We start from the raw sequence: 24824 nt of genomic DNA on the forward strand, positions 1-24824 counted from the left end.
AGCTGGAACACAAGAGGCAGCTGATTCTTGAATCCATCAGTCTCGGAAGCAGGAAGAAAGAAATATTAATTGTATTAATTAATTACTGGAGAATCCACGTTAGGCAGCTGGGGAAATAACATGGTCCTTGAAAAGAGGAACAAGGGAGGAAACAATCACATGACCCACATGGATGATGAGAATCTTGGGAGGAAGTTTGAATGGGTTAGTGATGTATTGATGAGGTACATGTCTCATCCTGTTATTACACGTCTGCAGAAAGACAGATCTAATAAGAGTGAGCAATGTGAACTCAGAACCTCTAGTTAAAATGATAACACATTCAAACAAATTGCACATGCAACATTCCACGTGTGATTAGTTCCTTTTTGTATATTTTATAAACCCTATGCAGTATGTTGCACATATTGGAAATAGACACACAAAGCCGGAGTAACTTAGTGGGACAGGCAGCATCTCTGGAGAGAAGGAATGGGTGACGTTTCGGGCCGAGACCCTTCTTCAAACTCGTGTCTCAACCTGAAATGTCCTTCTCTCCAGAGATGCTGGCTGTCCCGCTGAGTTACTCCAGCTTTTTGTGTCTATCTTCTGTTTAAACTAGCATTTCCTTCCTGCACAAATTGGAAAGATTGATGCTCACTTCATCAGTAGTTAGAAACTCTCACAACAGTGTAATAAGTACCAAAACATTACAAAGATGACTCTTAGTGTAACACCTGGAAAATTCCACATACACCTGCAAAAATCCTCCATTCTCCAGATTATGGCAAATTTCTGAAGCAAAATTTAAAGGTGTGATTGTTTTGGCCTAAGCTTCAAAAGCAAAATTAGAGATTGTAAGATTACTAATTCTTTCAAAGAGAAAGAACTCACCTGAAAACTGGAAAGCATTTTATTTCAAAGAAATACAATCATTAGAGGACGTACGACTTCACTCTGCACTGGGGGTTTGAAATTGGTGGAGAATTCAATGTGATGGAAGGTTCTTTTACCACAGCATTTTTCCAGGTTTGGGATAATGTGCACATTTCAATCTTCCTCAGGTCAAGAGTATAGTGCTTATCCTATCACAGTATCATTGCAAGATCATTCATGTTATAGGTTTGAGAGTCTTTCCGACGTTAATGCACTATTCACTGAGTTTGTATGTATCGTTATGTACAATATTGCAAACAGACAAAGCTTTCCAGTACGAGCATCACACTCAGCACAAACATCTCTTTGGGCACATCTCAAACCCTCACCTGTGACTGAATTACTTGAAATATCAGCAACCTCCTCAGCCGGAAAGAACGGTTATATAAAAAGTAGAGTTATTAAAAGGAATAGTTATTCAAATTTCCCATTTCAGCCGGGTCTGACATATTTCCCTGGCTTGCAGCAAAACACAGAGAAATACAGCATCTTTTCAATAGACTCAATCATATCATTCTATCAATGGGAGCAATCACCCAGGACTTGCCCCGTTGACTTGGAGATATTTCTTGCCAAAATTAGCACCATAATATAGGATTGCAGAGAGCTAAATTTCACAGGCCCAATGCAAGTGTGTTTTTCCCAACGCTGCTTCTAGTGAATATGCTTTGCCACCAATATGGGTGCATTTTACACGATATTTTGACAATGGTTATAACATCATATGAACGTGAATTTAAAATATACACTTGTGGCAAATAAACACCAGAAACTGCACAACTCAGAAATTTCCTGCATAGGGCTAAAGCGTCTTTTCTGTTGCACAACCAATAATTAAGTGCCTATTAAAAATATTCTACTTCACAAAATTTTAACCTTTACTCTCTTATGTTTTAAACATTCTCCATTGTGAATAATTTATCAGGATTAACTTCATTAATTCCCTTCAGAATCTTGAAAACCAATTAAATCAGCTTTAAATTTCCTCATTAGAACATTAGATCACGAAGGCACTTTCCAAATGACTTAAGGCAATTTTGTAAGATAAGACGACATGCAAGTAAAATGGGGAGCTTGGTTGGAAAGCACAGCAGGCTTGTCACATGGTCTCATTCATTTGAATGGGGTAATCAATCTTGATTGAGAAAGGGAAGTGTAGATTAGTGGGTATTTTAGCTACGTTTTATTGAATGGACCATATTGTGCTTAACTCAGCTTGACACTCACACTCATCTCCTGGAGCACCACTGACCTTTTCCAGTTCAGCGGTTCCAAGAAGGCTTCAATGCCATGGACATCCTGAAAAGCAAGATGACCACAAGTGGCAACTTAAAAATATAAGCAGAAATTGACTCCCTATAACTGCTCCACTATTTCATAAAATCATGGCTGATCATTTCCCACAGTGACACATTTCTCAACTAATTCCTCATTGACTAATTGACCAATTTCTCAACTAATATATCTCTCAATTAAGTAACAATCAAAAATCTGTCCACCTCTCTCTTGAGTATACACACCAATTGATCCTCCGTAACCCTGTTCCAAGGATTCAGGTTCTTCTGGGTGAAGAAACATTTCCTCATCTCTTCACTAAAATATTAACTTATTTGGAGACTATGATCCCTAGTTCCAGACATTCCAAATAAAACATCGAAGGTATTTATTCACAAAATGCTGGAGTAACTCAGCAGGTCAGGCAGCATCTCAGGAGAGAAGGAATGGGCGACGTTTCGGGTCGAGACCCTTCTTCAGACATTTCCAAATAAAACATCAACTCTGTATCAGCCCTGACAGGCTCAGTAGGAATTTGATGCACTTCACTAAGAAAAACAGACACATTTAAAAACAGTTTTAACACATTTAAAGAATTAACAATTATTTATAAACCTATTTAGGAACACGTCAGGGTGGTGCAATGGCACAGCTGGTGGAACTGCTGCCTTGGCGCCAGAGTCTTGGGTTCAATTCTGACCTTGTCTGTTGCCTGTGTGGAGTTTGCATGTTCTCCCTGTGACCATGTGGGTTTCCTCCAAGTACTGCATCTTCCTTCCAAATCCCGAAATCATGCGGGTTTGTAGGTTAATTGGCCTCTGTAAATTGCCGATGGTGTTTAATGGGTGGATGTAAAAAGTGGGAATAACATAGAACTGGCGTGAACGAGTGATTAATAATCGGGTTGGATTCGATGGGTCAAAAGGCCTGTTTCCATGTTTTAGTTTCTAAACTAAAAATTTAAATGAAAAAAACTATTCATTAAAATACTGATAAAAACAAAACGTTTTCATGCAGGGTAGTCATCCCACTCAAGTGAATTTAGTTGTGTGGAAAATGGTCCACTATTAAATGTACTAAATAAGCAAACTGGTGTCCTTCATATTTTGAATATAACTTTTGAAATTTGATTCAATTGATTCCAGTGGAACCGAGTTTTAGGAGCAGAGTCTAAGGGACATATGTTACTCTACCTTGTATTTATCATCTACAACATTAAATTAATTTCTACCATACATGTTTAACTTTGAATTGATTTTCATAATAAAATTAAAATCTCATTTTAACTAAACATAGTAAATTATCTTGAAGAGATAAGAGGCGATAAATTCTATTGCATAATGCAACTGTTTTATATTTCAAGTAAATGAAGCACATCTAAAATTAGATTTCCAACTAGGATCAGGCTTAGAGACACTTCATGAAAATTAGTCACTGTATTTGACACCCTCACACAAAGATTACCATGATAGTTCAGTTCACAAAATGCTGGAGTAACTCAGCAGGTCAGGCGGCATCTCAGGAGAGAAGGAATATCCAACAAATCATCCTCCAACATTTCCGTCACCTACAACGGGACCCCACTACTGGCCACATCTTCCCATCCCCTCCCCTTTCTGCCATTCCCTCCGTAACTCCCTGGTCCACTCGTCCCTTCCTACCCAAACTACCCCATCCCCGGGCACTTTCCCCTGCAACCGCAGGAGATGCAACACCTGTCCCTTTACCCCCCCCCCACCCCCCCTCAACTCCATCCAAGGACCCAAACAGTCTTTCCAGGTGAGACAGAAGTTCACCTGCACCTTCTCCAACCTCATCTATTGTATCCGCTGCTCTAGATGTCAACTTCTTTACATCGGCGAAACCAAACGCAGGCTCGGCGATCGTTTCGCTTAACACCTTCGCTCAGTCCACCTTAACCAACAAAAAAAGGAGATGCTGCCTGACCTGCTGAGTTACTCCAGCATTTTGTGAAATAAATACCTTCGATTTGTACCAGCATCTGCAGTTATTTTCTTACACTACATAAAAGTTCAGTGACTTCCACTGAAATTCATGATTAATGCAACCCTCATGATTTTCTGCACCAAATTATGTCAAATGCGAACAATGCAGATTTTGACAGAAGAGACACATGCTTAATCAAAAAGCCCATTCTTGCCTTGGTTAAAATGCTCAAATGGATGTGAAGCACTAACTGGGGAGTCCAACAGTGAAGATTATCTCAGCATGGCTCTTCTTCATTTAAATTCAATCATTTTGCACCCCTTTATCATTGAACCAAGACCCTGCTTCGTTAGCATAAGTGGTAACTGGTATAGACTAAAGATAGTCACAAAATGCTGGAGTAACTCAATGGGTCGCGCAACATTTCAACTTCCACCTATGCTCCCCTATTCCAATATCTATCATCAGGGATGACAGGACTAGCAACAAATACCAGCAGAAGATCATAAAGCCAAATACATATACTGTATAGATTTTAAGCACACTTTCATTTTGCAGGTTAGGATAAACCTTATACCAAACTATTATGCAGTTCCCATCCTCATTTATTGAAGAATTTATAGACCTTTGTATCTCAAAGGCATTCTTTACTCCGTGAGATTTGTTTTTCCCCATTCATTGATTTTCCACGAGCTGGGCTAGGAGGACTATCGTCCACCCCTAACTAGCATTGACAAGTTGATGGAGAACCATTATTTTGAGCCGCTGCAGTCCTTCCCATGAAGATACTCCCACAGAGCTGTGAGTTACAGAGTTCCAGGATTTCAACCCAGTGACAATGAAGAAATGTTGAGACTTTTGCAAGTCAGGATTTTCTGAAACTTGAAGGTGAACTTATTGCTACCGATGTTTTCATGCACCGACTGTCCTTATTGGTTTTGGTGATGGAGGTTGGCAGGCGCTGTCAGAATAATCTTGCCATAAAACTACAGTACATATTGTAGATGGTAAACAATGTAGAATTTGGGGGGGTCAGAAGCTGTGTTACTCACCACAGGATATATAGTTTCTGAGCTGTTATTATAGTATTGTATTCGTGTGGCTGTTCCAGTTGAGTTTCTATTCAATGGTGATCGGGAAATCAGTGATGGTTATACTATTGTTTGTGAAGAGTAGCTGGTTAGCGATGCTTTTTGTCTGGAATTTCTAAGAAGTAACATTTCTTTCCCCTCATCAGCTCATGCAGGGGCAGCATGGTGGCACAGTGCCACAATTGCTGCCTTAGAGACCCGGGTTTGATCCTAACTGTAGGTGCTGCTGTACAGAGTTTCTACATTATCCCTGTGACCGCGTGGGTTTTCTTTGGGTGTTCCAGTTTTCTCCCACATTCCAAGCACATGCAGGTTTGTAGGTTAACTGGCTTCTGTATATAACATATAACATATAACAACTACAGCATGGAAACAGGCCTGTCCGGCCCTACCAGTCCACGCCGACCATTCTCCCTGACCTAGTCTCATCTACCTGCACTCAGACCATAACCCTCTAATCCCCTCCTATCCATATACTTATCCAATTTACTCTTAAATAATAAAATCGAGCCAGCCTCCACCACTTCCACCGGAAGCCCATTCCATACAGCCACCACCCTCTGAGTAAAGAAGTTCCCCCTCATGTTACCCCTAAACCTTTGTCCCTTAATTCTGAAGCTATGTCCCCTTGTTGGAATCTTCCCCACTATAAATTGTTCCTAGTGTGTAGGATAGAACTAGTGCACAGGGTGATTGCTGGTCCAGCAATCACCCTGTACACTAGTTCTATCCTACACAGACATGTGCTGCTTCATTTGTTGAGGAGTTGACAATGGAATAAAATGCTGTACAATCATCAGTGAACATTTTCACTTCTGACGTTATGACAAAAGGAAGGTCACTGATGAAGCATCTGAAACCTCGTACACGGTCCAGAGGAAGGCCTCATAGGGCTGGAATGAATGATCTTAAAGAAAAAAACCCATTTTCTTTTTGTGCAATTTATGACTCACGCCGTTGAAATATTTCTCATTCCGTGGTCACCGATTTCATCTGTATTAGATGCCTTGATGAGACAATCAAATGCGGTCTTGATGCAAAGGGCATTATTATTACCTCCTCTCTGTAATTCAGCCCGTCAGCCCATGTTTGAACCAAGGCTACGAATAACGAGTGGTTCTGATAAAACCTAAATGGGCCATTAGTGAACAGATTATCGGTGAGTAAATTCCACAATATCACATTCAAGGTCAGATTCCATAAATTTACTGATTATCGAGAGTCGTTAGATTGTGAGATGATTATCCAGATTTGATCTATCCTGCTATTTTGTGTGTACAGGATGACCCAAGGCAACTTCCTACACTTGCCGATAAATAAATGTTTCAACTGTTTTAGAACAGCTTGGTCAGAAACACGGCTTATTCTGGCTCACAAGTCTTCAGTATTACAACGGGATTGCTGCATGTCACATAGCTGTTTCTCAAATTCATATGGAGTGAATCACATTGGCAGTATTTTGCCTTTGTGATGCTGGGATTTCAGGAATAAACTAAGATTGATCACTTATTTGCCATGTCTGACATGGTTGTGAATTTAAAATCCACGGTAAATTTAATTTGTGAAAGTAGGGCAAGTAGACAAGGGGATTTGGAGGAAATGTCAACAATAACAGCTAGGACATTATCAGAAGCCATAAATGGTCATTTTTGTTACAGCCAGCATTTCTCTATGTTAACGACCACAATTTTTGAATCTCTGTATGAAGTTGAAATATTAACATTGCATTCACGTCGCATTTGTGCCCTGATGTGAACTTCGCAGCACAGGTATTGGTATTGATATTGGTTTATTGGTTTATTATTGTCGTGTGTACTGACGTACATTGAAAAGCTATGATTGCGTGTTCTCCAGTCAATTCATACTATACTTGAGTGCCATCAAGCCAAATGCAAGTACAAAAAGTAGTGCAAAAAGGAAAATACCAGAGTGCAGAATATAGTGTTACAAGGAGCATGAAGTGCAGAGATTCCCCAGTCATAATGGTGGAGAATCTGCTTAAACAACTGGTGACATGACCTCTCCATTGATTTTAATGGAGACCATCAACTGCAAATGAGAAGTTAGTTTGTATGATAATGGAGCTAATGCCAAAAAGCAGAGCAGCCCATGCATGGAATCTGGGTTCTGTGAACAGGTTAAATATTTAAATAATAATTATTAATGAGCAACGCAGGCGGGTTTTGAACTTGGAAAAATAGTTGGAAATATTGAGAGAATTACTAGATTAGGAATGAAGAACAGCACATTTAACTTTCGCTTTAACTACCAAACATTAATTAAAATCTGAGATCACTACATGTTAAAGCACAATTTTCAGATCCTGAGAGGTTGTTTATTATTTATTTCTTCATGCCATGTTCAAACATACTAGATTGGATTAGTCCCTACCTTAGATTTTTCCTGGTGAGTTAGGTGGATATAAATCAAATACAGCAACTTCACGTTTAGTTTAGAGAAACAGCGTGGAAACAGGACCTTCGGCCCACCAAGTCCACACCGACCAGTGACCCCTGCACAGTAACACATTCCTATACACACCAGGGAAATTTTACACTAATACCAAGCCAATTAACCTGCAAACCTGTATGTCTTCTGAGTGTGGGAGGAAAACGAAGATCTCAGAGGAAACCCACGTGGTCACGGGGAGAACGTACAAATTCCGTATAGGCAGCACTTGTGGTTGGGATCGAACCCGGGTCTCTGACACTGCAAGCGCTGTAGGGCAGCAACTCTACCGCTGTGCCACTGTGCATTGTCACCATGCACCGCACCTTGTCATTAAATCTATGCCATTGGTGAACCTCAGCAAGACGCTTTCTAAAGGTGTAGGAAATCTCTGTGAGAGAATTGCTTATTTATGACGTAATTGTGGATGTAATGTTTTTGAACCTGTCTAATTTACATTAAAAATGTGAGTGCTGTTGTTTGCATCATTATTTCCATTGCAATATTCAATCCAATGCCTTCCATTTTAATTCTCATATTTTAGAATGTTAAATTCATGAAGACAGTCTTTAAAATTAATGGTTTGGTACACTCATAGCATACTGGCTCCAGAAATTTGATTGAGACAAAATGATTATCGATGCAAAGACAGTTATCTATGCAATTTAAATATAATTAATGGACAATCAATTTGATTACGACAGGTGTCATGGGGAGAAGGCAGAAGAATGGGGTTGAGAGGGAAAGATAGATCAGTCATGATTGAATGGCGGAGAAGACTTAATGGGCCGAATGACCTAATTCTGCTCCTATAACAAATAAACCCTTTGGACATAGAAAGAGTTGAGGTTGCAAAACTCAAGCATATTAAGATTATAGTAGCACAAGTACAGATAGGGGTAGCAATAAATATTTTTGGTACACTGCCAATGCAACCTTGAATAAACAGTGACATTTCAGACTAGTTACAGAGTGAAATATAGTTTAACATTAAGTCATTGACCTTTACAACATTGAAACTGAAAGCACATTTCATTATTTTATAATACATTTGGGGTTATGGGTACAAAACAGGAGAAATGGGGTTGAGGGGGAAAGATAGATCAGCCATGATTGAATAGCAGAGTAGACTTGATGGGCTAAATGGCCTCACTTTGCTCCTATAACTTATGAACATGATAACAATGATTCATTTCAAAATACTCTAAAATTGAATAATTAGGACAGATTGATTTTTAATATTTCAAATATGAGTAACTTTAGCTTAAGTTTATCAAGTTAGATTTAATGTTTATTCTCCCACATTTCCTTCTCAATAGTTCCTTTGCATAAACACAGTATGCCTGGAAGCACAAATGTAATTAAACAGATCTGGTCAAATTACTTTTAAAACCTGGTGTTTCAAATAATGAGGCTGCCCTTAATTAATTTCTCCTGTAATATTTTATATTAACGACACTAATTATACATGACACTATCTGCGACGTTCAAGTCGATGTGAACAAGGCATTTAACATTCGTACTCCATATTTGTCCATATTAATGAGAATAATCTCAAACGTACTCAGCTGATCAACGTGCCAATTTGTCCATCACTAAGCAACAGATTATGATGACACAATTTATAACAAAATTAATTATTGGAACAATGGGACATATAACCACTTTCTGTTGAACGCATTCACTTATAGGTCACATATTTAATATATGACGTTACTAATTCTTTACCTCGATTTTTTTTCATTCTACCCTGTTAATGTATGCTACTGCAATACCTCACTCTCGTCTAAGTAAACATTATCAAAATGTTCCGTGTTTAGTGCTAGAAATTTACTATTTCCCCTTGGTATATCCATTAGCTCATTGTTTTCTTTGCTTCAGCTCTACCCAAGATCCTTGGACTGAATATCAAACTTATGATTGAATAGATTTTTTTCATCATTCATCAACATGAATAATTCTCAAAGGAAAATAAGATCCTTATAAAAACTTATAGTAATTGGGCGATGCACTCTTCATTGGTAAAAGCCTGTTTATAATTCTGTTAGAATTTTGTTATGAACTCAAGAACTAACAAAATTACATGTCTGAATAGAAATTAATTGCATAACAATTAAGTAAACAAAAAACTGACTCCAAGCATAAACGCCAGGCAGTAATAATTGCACATTTCAGTGGCACAACTAACATTTATACTGTCCCATACAGTTCTTGCTAGAATAAAATGTACTTTTTCATTATGTTAAGAAAATTGCCCAGTCAAATACCTGCTTTCAAACATGAAATTATGAACAGAAACTTCACATTAAAAAATCATAATTGAAACCCAACTTTGCAGTCATGAATTACCACTGCCTTAGAATCAGCATGAAGACTTATCGGACTGCAAGGAGCTTTTGCAGGAGGAGTGAATCTGCTTCCTTAAAGCCACTTTTATCACCTGCACATAAAGGTGCTCAAGCTCTCTTGGACAAGTGCTGCAGTAACTTGAGAATCACTTCAGATCTCAAACGCCAGAGGTTTCAACACAGCTGCTGATGCTCCAATATAAACCATGAGCTGAATTATCTGTCAACAATCTTTATACGTGACTTTGAGCTCCTGTAGCAACTTGACGAAGGAAGACGGCATCATAACACCTCTGATAACAGGCGTTAACATGAAGAAAAAAAACATTGCACAGTGGCACAGCAGTAGAGCTGCTGCCTTACAGTGCCAGAGACTGGGTTCAATGCTGACTACGGGTGCTAAAGGTATGGAGTTTGAACATTCTCCCTGTGACTGCATGTGTTTTCTCTGGGTGCTCAGGTTTCTTCCCATACTCCATAGGCATACAGATTTGTAGAATAATTGGATGCAAACTATTGAGTTTCATCTTTCATATATTAAGATCTGTTACTTAATTTGAAGACACAATATTTGCATTGGTTATTCATTGGCATAGTGACCGAGAAACAGAAACTTTGTTTTGCATACTATTCAAGCAAATCATTCTTTGCAAGGTAGTGCAAAAGAGAAAAAAAAAAACACCAGAGGTATTTTCCCTTCACTATTATATCGAGAATATATTAGCATCTATAAATCAACGAAAAAATAGCAATAACTAAAGAAAAGCTTAATGCCATAATTATCCAAATGACTTTTAGACATTATAATTGTATCTGCTTCGTCAGCTTCCTCTGGCAACTTGTTCCACGTTTGCACTACATATTTTGTGAAAAAAATTGCTTCTGAGGTACCACTTAAATCTTTCCCCTCTCACCTTAAATCTTTCTGTCTAGTTTTAGACTCTCCTACCGTGGGAAAAAAAGACTGACCGTTCACCTTATCTATACCCTTCATAATTTTTCTAGAAGGTCATCCCTCAGTCTCCTATACTCCAAGGCAAAGTATCCCTGCATATTCAGCCTCTCCTTACAAGGCAAGCTCTTAAGTTCTGAAAACATCCTTGGGAATCACTTTTGCACTTTATGTCAACCTTCCCCGAAAGCTGAGTGAATAAAACTGCACACAACACACCAGATATGGCCTCGACAATCGTTTGTACCATTGTAACATGACATCCCAACCCAACATGTGTACTCAATGCATTGACCAATCTAGGCAAGTTTGCCAAGTGCCTTCTTCACTATGCTGTCCATTGTTGTCACCACTTTCAAGGAACTATGTACCTGTAATCGTAGATCCCTCTGTTCCACAATCTTATCCAGGGCCTGCTATTAACTGTGAGAGTACAGACCTTGTTTAACTTAATTATAATGCAATAGCTAGCACTTGTAATAAAATGCAATGCAATACAATGCAAAATAGCAATTGTACTGCCATTCCTTGGTCCACTTCCCCAAGTCAGCTGCATTTTGTTGTAATCTTACAAAATGTTCTTCCCCATCCACAAATTTACTAACCATGTCAACAACATCCAAATCGTTAATCTAGATAACAAACATCAGTGATCCTGCATCAATCCCTGTGGCATACCTTTGGTTACAGGCCTTCAACGTGAGTAACAAACCTCCACCACCAATCGGTGACTTTTTCCCACAAGTCAATTTTGTATCCACATAGCTATCTCACCTTGGATTCCATGTGGTCTCACCTTCCAGAGTAGCATAGCAGGCAAGACCTTGATTGTAGATATAGCTTATTTGGATTTCCAGAAGGTAGTTGATAACATGCCACATCTAAGGCAAGTTCAAAAGAACTCAAGGTATTGGGGACGGTATGTTAACATGGATTGAAGGCTGGTCATCACTTAGTAGATAAAGTTGGAAAAAACGGCTTTTTATTTCAGACTGGAAAGAAGTAATCACTGGACATCACAAGAATCAGTGTATGGCCCTTGATTATTTACTACCTAGAGTGTTGATTTGGTCGAGGGGCCAGAATACAAAGTGTTCAAATATGCTGAGTTAAATACAGAGGAATCGACATGTTCTTTGCATGAAACAAAAAAGTTATCATGCGGTTGCAGAGGTAATTCAGAAGCTAATGGCTAAGTGGCCTTGATTATGTATGAGTTTGAGTTTAAAAATGGCACACTGACTTTTAATTCTGGACAGCTCGGATGGAAAAAAAAAATTCACATTGCACCTTATCTGTTAACCCCCAGATGAATTTTGTATCACTGGATGTATTCGCCTCTCATTCTTCCAAATTATAAATTGATCCTTATTTTAATTGCAAGATGGGGGAGATGTTCAGGACTAGTGGGATGCAAACAGAAAGAATATACTCAAGGGATTCTCAGGTTGTGCCACTTTAAATGCCAAGCCTTGTTTAAACTAATCTCACTGGGGTAGGGGGAAATAACGTTATAACGGGTTTAAAAACATTTCCAAAGTATATAGGGTAAAGGAGAATAAGAATAAGAATTTTAAAATTATAAAATCTAAGTCATTACAATCCAAATAGTGTGTTTTTCAGTCAGATCATATTTGAAGTGATTGTCAGTCTTAGCTCCATTATGCATCCGTTAGGCTCCTTCACTTGATAGCTTTCTTGCTAAAGGACTGGTTTATTGATAATGCTTAATATTATTTTTCTGCCCCCACTTTGCTACAGATGGCAAATGCTGAAGGAAATGAAATGTCAAAGGTCAGTGGCACTTTGCCTCGTATTTTTCTGTCCAGGTTTCAATATTTACTCTTATACGCTAAATACACTGGGTAGGACATAATGAAATTATGATGCCAATTAATTTAAAATTAACATTGAATGACATGGTGCTCAGAAATTGTGCAAAATTTATATCAGGAACACAGTTTACAGGAGAAAAATTGCCCTCAAGTGTCAAGAAGCCTTCATTTAGGTGATGTGTGAGCTGTTAACATTCTTACAAACAGACAGATGCATAGAATTGCTTTGGGAATTAATCAGATGCACAGGGGAGTTGCCTCATCTGGATAATTAAATTGATAATTAAGTAATAATGGCAAAGGAATAATCAAAATCTCCATTAAATCCAAGGTTAAACTTCCTGTGCTGTGACAGGAATCGTGGGGTGTCAAGAAATGTCTGTCAGCAGTGATAAGCGGTCATGTCAAATGTTTTGTGAAAAAAGGGAGAATTAAATAGCCCTTTAAAGCACACTGTTGGGCTCTTCAAAGGCTAGAAAAAATAGTTGTCACTCACAAGTGACCAGATGGTCTTAGGGAGGTACAGGATAAACAACAGTTAACATCTATGTTTACAATCTTATCAACTATGCTGTTATAAAATGAAAGAACATGAAAAACCGAGAACAAATTAGTGCGCTATTATTAAGAATTTTAAATTCATCTTCAACACACATTCATATTGGTAAGGGTATGTTATGTGGCACCGATAATTAGGGGAAATAAAAGCTGAGACAACGTATTTTACCCATCAATGGAAGTACAGCATGTTACCCAATGGGAAAAAAAACCTGTTGAAATAAATTAACGGGTCAGGCAGCATCAGAATGGATAGACAATGTTTTGGGTCTGGACTCTTCTACAGACTGATTTTCTTCATCTACCTTCATCGCAAGTCAGCATGCAAACAAAAGCTTTTCACTCTATCTTGGTACACATGACAATAATAAATCAATATCAGTTAATCAGTTTGAAGAATGGTCCAGACACAAAATGTTATCTGTTAATTCCCTCCAAAGATGCTGCCAGACCCACTGATTTCCTCCAGCACTTTGATTCGTATGGGTGCCGGGGGATATGGGGAGAAGGCAGAAGAATGGGGTTAGGAGGGAGAGATAGATCAGCCATGATTGATTGGCAGAGTAGACTTCGTAGGCCAAATGCTGCTCCTGTCACATATGACTGGGGTTGCCAACTGTCCCGTATTAGCCGGGACATCCCGTATTTTGGGCTAAATTGGTTTGTCCCGTACGGGACCACCCTTGTCCCATATTAGGCCCGGGGGGGCGCTGTGGGCCCAGACACTGTAAGAGAAAAACTGCAGATGCTGGTTAAAATCGAAGGTAGACACAAAATGCTGGAGTAACTCAGCGGGATGGGCAGCATCCCTGGAGAGAAGGAATGGGAGACGTTTCGGGTGGAGACCCTTCTTCAGGCTGATTTTTTTAAAAACTAAAATACTTTATTTCTGAGTGATGTTTTGCACTAGCCAACCTTACCCTTCCCTCCCTCTCCCCAGTCCCGACTGAGATTAAATGGGTCCTGTAATGCACGGGGCACGGCGATCTGCTGGCACATCTCGGTCCCCGAAGCTGTGCAGGCCGCTCTGCCCCACCGGTCGCTCCTCACTCTGTCCCGGCTCAGTGACGCTTCTGGTCTGGGCTCCGGCTTCCCCTGCGGTCTCTCCGTCTCTTGCTCTTAGGGGGCCCCTGATGAAGCCCCAGTCCACGCTGATGGGCTGCCCGGCCAGCTCTGACCCGTTCAAACTCTCCGTGGCCACCTATGCCTCCTTGTAGGTCTCGTACTCCACCAGAGCGTAGCCCTTGAGGAAGCCGGTGTGCCGGTGCAGGTTGAGGTGCAGGTTCTTGATCTCACTGTACTCGGCAAACTTGGCGTGGATGTCCTCCTCAGTGGCTTCCTCATGGACCGCGGTCACAAACAGGATCCACCCGTCCACCGAGCATTGAGGGCCTGGCTCATCGCCGTCTTGCTCCATGACGCCGTAGTCTTCTCGCAGCCTGGATCGAGCGCCTTCCTCTTCTTCGCCTTCTCCTTCAGTTTGTGGATACTTTCATCGCCCTCATTGTCCATGGTGTAGTCCCCGCCGCCCTCCTCATGGACGTCCAGCAGAAGATGGGTGACAGTTCGGGTCCCTTATTCAGATGGAGGAAGGGTCTTGACCCTAAACTTCACCCATTCCTTCTCTCTCGAGATGCTGCCTGACCCGCTGAGTTACTGCAGCATTTTATGTCCACCTCTGGACAGTGTAGGCCCGGTGGCCGGCTAACGGAGGTTGCGTAGCAACCCGCCTCCCGGCCCGCTGCCATTGGTGGAGTGGTAGCACGTGGCCGCTGGCTGGGTGAGGTCACATGGGGCACGGGGCGGTGACATCATCTTGTCCCGTATTTGGGAGTGAGGAAGTTGGCAACCCTAGTTATGACCTTATGACATGATATTTTGCTCAGGATTCCAGCCTTTATTTGTCTCTCTAGGTTACCTGATGTGTTCACTAAACAAAACATCTAATTTAAATTGAAATCCTTAACCTCTATGATTCAAGAGCAGGCCATTTGGTCCATTGAACCTATGATGGTTTGATTATTTTGCACTAACATACATAACGGAATAATTATAATGAACAATTGAACAATGAGCTTATCTTTGGTACACAAGAGAAGACAGAAGCACCCAGCAGAAATCTACAAACACAGGGAGAACTTGTAAACTCCACAGAGACGGTAACTGAGGGTCAGGATCGAACCCACCTGTTGCACTCCTGCAGCACCTAAAGACCAGCAAATTTTGAGTAAATATTAATCTTTTTACCCATTAAACAAGACAGAAATGTTTACATACAACCTTTCTCATAATCCATAAGCAAACCAAAAAACACAATGCTGTGTCTTTCTCATTTAAAATATACTTGGACAGATACATGGATAGGAAAGGTTTAGAGGGATATGGGCAAATGGGGCTGGCTTAGATGGGGCATCTTGGTCGGCATGAACAATTTGGGCCAAAGGGCCTGTTTCCGTGCTGCATGATTCTATGACTTTCTCTCGTTAAAAGGATGGAGACCAACGTAGTTCTGATCATTTACTTTATATCTTCCACTTTTAAAATGTGCACGAATTTACTGGACCAGTGCTTTAAGATTTCAAAATCAATCTGAAGCATAACGATGTGAATCCTCAATTTACATCTCCATAGAGCCATGGCATGCCTCATGCCAGTCTAATGCGTTGAAGGCAGACTACTGTCAATCTCATGGTAATTGCTGCTCAGCCCAGAACGCAAACTGACGACAGCTCTTTGTGTCAATGTGAGGAAGCTCGACTGCCTGTGCCCTGTGTAGTTGTACCCCAGGCACCTCTTGCTGAAAATACATGTAGATTTCTGAACACCCAGTGGTTGGTAACTAAACATAAATAAAGGAGTAGCTGTGCCGTTCTACTTCAAACCGTTTCTTTTTCTGGTCAGTGACTTCAGAGAAAGCTGTGCAAACAGAAGTCAGTCTGATTGCTGGAGCCACACGTGCTACACAAGAATGTGCAAGGGCCCAAACAAGTTTAATTGTTTCCTACTCAATTTATGAAGCACGAGCATATTTTAATTTAACTGCTTACAGAGTCATAGTCTTACAGCGTGGAAACAGGTCCTTCAGCCCGTCTTGCCCACACCGACCAACATGTCCCATCTACACAAGTCCCACTTGCCTGCGTTTGCCCCATATCCCTCAAAAGCTATTCTATCCATGCACCTGTCTAAATGTTTCTAAAACGTTGCGATATTACCTGCCTTAACTAGCTCGCTCTGTACACCCACCACCCTTTGTGTGAAAAAGTTACCCCTGGGTTCCTATTAAATCTTTCCCCCCCATCCCTCACTTTAAACCTTTGCTTCCCAGCATTCTTCCGTTGCCTCCTCACTACAATCTCGTCATTGCTTGCCCCTTCCCCCTCATTGTCATCGCCACTATTAACACCCCCCCCTCCCCCTCCCAACTCTGCCATTTCCACATTTAACCATCCCCCACCCATTCCCCATTCTGCCACCTCCGTCTACAAACCTCCTATTCTGCCACTTGTGCCTGCACCATGCAACTTGAGTCTGGCACTGCGCCATTTATGACTCATCATCCTCCCTGTTGCATTCTCAGCAGCCAGCCGACTTGAACCTACTCCCAACCGCCCACTTACTTTGCTCCCACTCCTCTACGATATCCCCCTGAGGTCCTGATAATCAATCTGGTGTCTTCCTGCACCAACTCGGGACATTTCAAGACTAATAACACTGGGGAGTTGACAGAGCAGATGCACAAAGCGGGAAGTCTCCATTTCTGAGCAGGACTCTAGGAAAGGCCCCTAGCAGAAGCACAGCAGCCGTCAGAAATACACATGGCTTCGACCACCACCAGAGCCATACTTGCATTTGGATGTACAGGATCTGATGCAGCCATTAAGGATCTGGCCCAGCATTACGATGCTCAAGAGCAGCTTTGAGTCTGCATTATTTACAAAAATAAATTGGTTAAAACACTACCGCTGTAATAATTGCGGTATGTCTTTTTCGTCTTCCACACTCTCTTTCCTGCTTCTCTATTTTAAGTTTGTCATTATTTCTAGGCAATACATATTTTATATGTCATGGATCTTTTTTGCTCTCCAAGTTATTAAATGTGCCGTGTTTCTTCTGCTTCAGAATCCCATCATCTATTCTGGTGCATTGTCAAATCCTCTGAATGGTTGAAAACTGACTCCAAGAGCATAAAATATTGATAGCGAAATAGTAACTTGTTATATCAAACTCACCTGCCTGTCAATGTCAATGCAGCAGATGTTAAAGTCAGCAGAAGGACACCGACAATTCAGAACTCCAGGGTAGCACTGTTCTACTTTTCACACTGGCACCACTTATGTGTTGCCTAAACTTTTCACAGTTCCTCGCCAACTAACGCAGCTTAAATATGTGCCGTAACTAAACAATACATGTGTTAATTTGTGAAAATGTCTGCTGACTACCAGCAAGATCTTTATAAAAAAATGAGGGACAGTGATGTCCCCCAGCAATGACTCAAATGGATATCTGTTCATTTCAGGTTAGGCAGAGGTTCACTTGTACTTCCTCCAACCTCATCAACCGTATCCGTTGTTCAAGATGTGGACTCTTATACATCGGCGAGACCAAACGCAGACTGGGAGATCATTTCGCTGAACACCTTCACTCAACCCATGTGAACCAACCTGATCTCTCGGTTGCTGGACATTTTAATTCTCCTTCCCATTCCTACACAGACCTTTCTGTCCTCAGTCTCCTCCATTGTCAGAGTGAGGCTAAACGCAAATTGGAGGAATAGCATTCAATGCTCTTTATCTCTCCACATCACCATCTATATGTCTTGTTTCCTTTAACCCTAACCAGTCTGAAGAAGGGTCTCGACCCAAAATGTCACCCATTCCTTCTCTCCAGAGATGCTGCCTGTCCCGCTGAGCTACTCCAGCTTTTTGTGTCTATCTTTGGATTAAACCAGCATCTGCAGTTCCTTCGTACACACCTGTTCAGTTTAGTTTAGTTTAGAGATACAGCACGGAAACAGACCCTTCGGCCTTCCAAGTCCTCGCTGACCAGTGATCCCTGTGCTCTATCCTACACACAATGGAACTATCCTACATACTAAGAACAATTTACAATCTTTACCGAAGCCAATTAACCTACAAACCTGTATATCTTTGGAGTGTAGGAGGAAACCAGAGAAAACCCACACGGGTCACAGGGAGAAGGTACAAACTCCATATAGACAGCACCGGTAGTCAGGATCGAACCGGGGCCTCAGGTGCTGTAAGGCAGCAACTTTACCGATGCACCACCTGTATCAGAGCAGCTCGAGGAATTGCAATGGAGGGTCATTATTATGTATACACTACGAAAATCTTTGTGCAGAGCACGTCACTGATACTCATGAAGCACATGAATTGGTGACTAAGTCAGCAAAGCACCATAGCCTGGAGTAGGTGCATGAAATTAAAGTACCTCAAAGAACAAAGGAAGAGGTTGAACAGGTACATGGAAAGGAAAGGCTTGGAAGGCCATGGGTCAAACATGGGCAAAAGGTAGATGGGCATCTTACTCAGCATCGATGAGATGGGCCGAAGTACCTGTTTCCATGTTGTATGACTTTATGACTCTGAGGGTCTCTTATAGTGGCATTAGCTGGTTGTGTGATACATGGTGCTGCATTGATCAATAATGACTGTTCCTGCAGCATTACCTCATGCAATAGTCAGTTATAAGACAAGACGAAAATGCTGGAAATACTCAACAGGTCAGACAGCTTCTAAGGAGAGAGAAACAGTTAACTTTTCAGGTTGCAAACCTCTCATCACATACTTGCTTAAACACTGCTTTAAAAAAAGGGAATCCACGTCATTGCAAGAAAAATTAACATAGGATGATTCACAATGACAGAACCTAGCTTCAAACATATGTGCACAGCTGGACAAAAATACATAATCGCAGAATCACAGTCCATACATAATCACAAAAAAAATGAATCAACCTTTAACCCCATTAAATATCTTGCATATGAAGCATTTCTCTTGAAAATGTAAGTTTATAGTTACAGAAGAATCCACAGTCTGAATAAATTGGAAATGAATTTATTTATTTACATAACAGTGACAGACTGTTATTATTAGGTTAAAGTGTTTGTTATTGCCACATGTACCGAGGTACAGTGAAAAGCTTTGTTTTGCATGATGTTGAATCAAATCATTATGTATGATCAACATCAAGGTATGGTTCGCACTGGTCTTTTATGAGATGTATAGACTGAGGCAATTTGCTGAGGAAGATAAAGGTGATTGAGGAGGTGCAGGAAGTCTTTGATACAATGGAAAGTCTGGGACTTCTAGGAATGGGAAAAATAATTAGTGCTTGTGATGAGTGAGCCTCCATAATAAGACTGTCTGACGTATCCACGGAGTCGAGAGTCAAGAGTCTTTTATTGTCATGTGTCCCAGATAGAACAATGAAATTCTTACTTGCAGCAACACAACAGAATATGTAAACATAGTACACTGTAAACAATATATCATATCATATATCATATATCTACAGCCGGAAACAGGCCTTTTCGGCCCTCCAAGTCCGTGCCGCCCAGTGATCCCCGTACATTAACACTATCCTACAATAAACGAGAGAGAAAAAGTTCAGTGTGTCACAAATACTCACAAGTACACATATGTACATATATACAGTGCATACACATATACACATAGGCACACAAAAAACAGACAATAGTAGTGTAATAATAATAATAATAATAATAATAATAATAATAATAATAATAATAATAATAATAATAATAATAATAATAATAATAATAATAATAATAATAATAATAATAATAATAATAATAATAATAATAATAATAATAATAATAATAATAATAATAATAGTCTATTGTAGTTCAGAGCTTATTTGAGGTTGTGATGTTTAATAGCCTGATGGCTGTAGGGAAGAAGCTGTTCCTGAACCTGGACGTTACATTTTTCAGGCTCCTGTATCTTCTTCCCGATTGCAGGGGTGAAATGAGTGTGTGGCCAGGATGGTGTGGGTCTCTGATGATGCTCAATTTCCTCAATTTTAACAGGAGAAGGGTGGGTACATGGGTGGGCCAGAACATGAGATCCAGGAGATGCTTATGCCTTGGCTCCTATTTATCCCTTTCCTACTTACCTACTCACTGGAGATGCTTTTCCCCAGTGAATGGGTGAGTAGGAACTGGATAAAAACAGGATGAAAACCTCCAATCCCAACTTGGGTATCTAAAAAAAATGGTAATACTGGAAAACTCAGCAGTGAGTGTTCCAGCATTTGTGGATTAATACAAAGAATTAATACTTCACATCACCAACCTCTCGTCATAATTTCTAATGACTAATTAAACATAAAGTCTAAAAACTTTAAATGTTAACTCTGTTTCTTTTCTCACAGAATCGGCCTGGCCTATTGAGTATCCTACCCCATTCATTGTGTCTGAAGAAGGGTCTCGACCCGAAACGTCACCCATTCCTTCTCTCCAGAGATGCTGCCTGACCTGCTGAGTTACTCCAGCATTTTGTGAATAAACTACCCCATTCATTCCATCTTCTCTCTGCTCCCATCCTGCAGAAGGTACAGAAGCTTGAAAATGCACACCACCAGATCGGGAATAACCCCTTCCCCTCTGTTACCAGGCTTCCCAGCTGTCCTTCCATAAGCTAGGGTACTGTCCAATTCACCAGAACCCATTGCGGACATTGTACTTTGTCTCTGGAACTGATGCTGAGAACTATATTCTACAATGTTAAGAACTATATTCTGCACTCTGAATCTTTCCTTTTGCTCTATCTATTGTACATGAGATTGACTTGATTATATTTATGTATGGTATTATCTGATCCATTTGGAAAGCATGCAAAACAAAGCTTTTCACTGTATTTCAGTACACCTAACAATAGAAACTTAAACCTAAACCTAGGCATTTTCTGTTTTTGTCATGATTCACATCAGCCCTTTGGTGGAGGTGTGAAGGGGAACATTGAGCAGGAAGGTATAAGAAAATAACTGCAGATGCTGGTACAAATCGATTTATTCACAAAATGCTGGAGTACCTCAGCAGGTCAGGCAGCATCTCGGGAGAGAAGGAATGGGTGACGTTTCGGGTCGAGACCCTTCTGAGCAGGAAGGGATGTCTGAGGATTTCCTGTAAATGGGACAGAGTAATACTACTGCTCATGCTTTTTAGGGAAATCATAAAGCAAATCATTTTACAGGTAATGTAACAGACCATACACGGCAGGTGTGGGGTGGTACGGTGTCCGTTACTGCCAATTATCTGCTTTAACGAGTAAAGGGGGTAAATATGTATGACATTGGAAAAACGGCTAATAAACACACACTAAACAAGCCACACAATACACAAGAAAGGTAAACATGGACTGAGACAAAATATGCTCCAAACAATCCGTGACACAACAAACTCGGTTGTTTGTTCCCGGTACGAACAGATGACTCAGTTTCACCAGATTTCATCCGCTATAATCAAAATCCATTAGAAAGAGGTCGATAATAATAAGGGTAGACTGTATTTAGAAAAGAAAACCTTGGAAGCATTTTGCAAGTCTTATGTGCAATGAAAAACTGTTAACGTTTCAGTTAGTTTTCAGGAGCAGAGAAGGTGGGCGATGAACAGGTAGAATAAAGGGAATAAGGTGAGTGTTAAGACATTATAGCGGTTGTTAATATCAAGGCTGTGGATAATTCATAATGGGTCAGACTGTACTAATATTTAAAAAATAACTAATCTAAAAGGTTAATTGACAGAAATGGCCAGCTTTAATATGGATAAAAAGAGTGCGAATTACCCAAAGTTGCAGAAATCAACATCGAGTCTGGACTCTGGTACTTACAAGGCTGTGAGAAGGATGTGACTAATTGATTTGACTCTAAATGTTCATCCCACCATCTCCCAAGTTTCAACAGTCAGTGGTAGGTTGTAGCCCAGCCAAAGCAACTTAATTTAGCACTTTGTCATAATTCACACATTACCATTTACATTCACGATTGAGAACTGCAGACTTACCTGTAACTTTATCTATGGTTTCTTCTGTTACATGATTCATCTGATGCACCCATTCACCATTGCATTTGAAGTATATCTGTGTGGCTGGCGTTGCTTTGCAGACCAAGGTGACGGGTTTGTTTTTTACAATGTACACATCCCCTGGTTCAACAAGAAAATGAGGCAACGATTCTGAAGAGGCCACTGGGATGGATTCAGACTGTGTTTCGCTGTACTCTGCATCTGAAGGCAAAGAAAAAAGTTAGAATGCGTGTCATTTTCCTGTTCTTATGAGCAAAATTGGGCTTGAGATGTAGGCCTTGTATCAATATTTGACCCAGGAACATGGCAGTGAGATTGATTTCTGAGCCATTCTATTTCCATATTAAGAGTCAATTAATTTGGTGTGGGTCAAAGGAAAGAGCAGAATAATAAAAGAACACAAAGTGCTGGTGCAACCCAGTGGTTCAGGAGTCTGAGGAAGGGTTCCGACCTGAAACTTCACCTGTCCATGTTCTCCCCAGATTCTGCCTTGTCCGCTGAGTTATTCCCGCACTTTGTGTCCTTTAGTGTAAACCAGCCTCTACAGTGCCTTGCTTTTAAAAAACAACTAGTTTTTTTCTCCAAAGACCAACAGTGACCAGGTTTTCACAATAATTCAAAAGATTTAAGGTCACTTTTACTGATGCCAGTTATCACTGAGGACATTATTTGTTCGTTCCCTTTTCTTTTAAGATTTTTTAAAAAATCAGCAACATTTGTCTATTGCAGAGTTGCATACAGAAAAATCTGCACCATGTATTTAATACATTAATCTACAAAATGCAGCATTAAGCAAAAGTGACCAGTGCTCAAGATAGCAGTTATTTCCATTATGCACTGCTGTTGATAATTAAAATGTAAGATTAATTTATGCATCTAGCTATTATAACACAAGTCATACACATGTGACCATTTTGTCATGAAATTGGTATATAAATAATTTATAGATTCATTGGGTTATATAGTACACAAGCCCTCAGCGTTCAGCCTACTCACGCATGCCAACCAAGATGCAAATGTAAACTAATTGCATTTAGCTTTGTTCGGCCCATGTCCTTCTAAACCTTTCCTAACCATGTACTTGCCCAAATGTTTTTTAAAATGTTATAATTAGATCTGCCACCACCACCTCCTCTGGTAAGAAGAACTGTCTTTTTAAAGACACCACAGGAGTTTTCAGTAGCTTTTCATCATGAATTGGTTTGACAGAAGCTTTTCACCAATGACATTAATTTACAAAATTAAATAATTCTGGGCACCATGTTATAGATAAGATGTTGTCAAGGTGGAAAGGGTATAAGACGATTTAGGAGGATGGTGTCAGGATTCATGTGCCTGAGCTACAGGATAAGGTTGAGCAGGCTTGGAGTCCAGGAGGATGAGGAGTGATATTATGGAGGCGCATAAAATCATGAGAGAAATAGATCAGGTAGACGCACAGTCTCTTGCAAAGAGTAAGGGAAACGAGAATCAGAGAACATTGGTTTAAGGTGAAGGAGGAAAGATTTGAAAAAAATCTGAAGGGTAACCTTTTCACACAAAGCGTGGAGGATGAATGGAACAAGCTGCCAGAAAACATAGTTGAGGCTGTGACTACTGCAACATTTAAGAAACAATTCGACAGCTACATGGATGGGACAGATTTAGAAGAATATGGGTCAAATACAGGCAGGTGAGACTAGTATAGATGGGATATGTTGGTCAGTGTTGGCAAGTTGGGCCGAAGGGCCTGTTTCCATGCTGTATGACTTTGACTAGCGATGCCAATGTACGTAAGCGGACTCGGGAAGTGCAAGAGTGATTCCCTTTACTGCAAGGTGCATGTTACTTTCTAGTAAACCAAGGCCAGTGTAAATAACCTTGAAAAAAATCTCAGGCCCAGGTATAAGACTGTTTTATAATGAACACTTCTCAGAAGATCTTTTATGAAATTATGAAATGCAATTATTACAATGCAATAATTTGTTGCATTGGTAGCGCACAAAGCTACAATTTGATATAATTCTTTATGGGGAAATTAATTTTTGCAGAGCATGCAAGATGATTATTCTCAAATATTAGCTAGTTCAGATTTCGTTTTTAATGGTAAATAACATTAAAACAGCAGACATTTCTTACAGTATATGCCATGTTAAAAGTGGCAAAGTTCAAGATAAAACTATTTAACTGAATTCTAATTTTTTTCTGAAAAATTTGTAGAATGATTGTTTATTGACACTAAATTCAATTGTTTTACAGAGGGAAGGTTAGTAATTCCAAAAGTATATGTATTAGTTTGCATCCATGGAGTGACATGGACTTGAAACTTCCACATGAAAATATGCCAGATTATGCAGCAGGCCAAAGGACCCCGGCTCTATTTCCTGACTAAAGACACAAAGTGCTGGA

The 24824-nt window shown here is 40.2% G+C and overlaps 1 protein-coding gene across 2 annotated transcripts in view; it reads right to left on the reverse strand.

Moving 5' to 3' along the window:
* Positions 1-24824, reverse strand: part of unc5a (unc-5 netrin receptor A) — a 353822-nt gene that overhangs the window by 119986 nt on the left and 209012 nt on the right. For both annotated transcript variants that reach the window (XM_078411523.1, XM_078411522.1), the window contains exon 2: positions 22416-22637. In XM_078411523.1, the coding sequence (XP_078267649.1) occupies positions 22416-22637 (222 nt within the window). The remainder of the gene's footprint in view (positions 1-22415; positions 22638-24824) is intronic.

Source organism: Rhinoraja longicauda, chromosome 14 (assembly GCF_053455715.1).
Source record: "Rhinoraja longicauda isolate Sanriku21f chromosome 14, sRhiLon1.1, whole genome shotgun sequence".
Classification (NCBI taxonomy): Eukaryota; Metazoa; Chordata; class Chondrichthyes; order Rajiformes; family Arhynchobatidae; genus Rhinoraja; species Rhinoraja longicauda.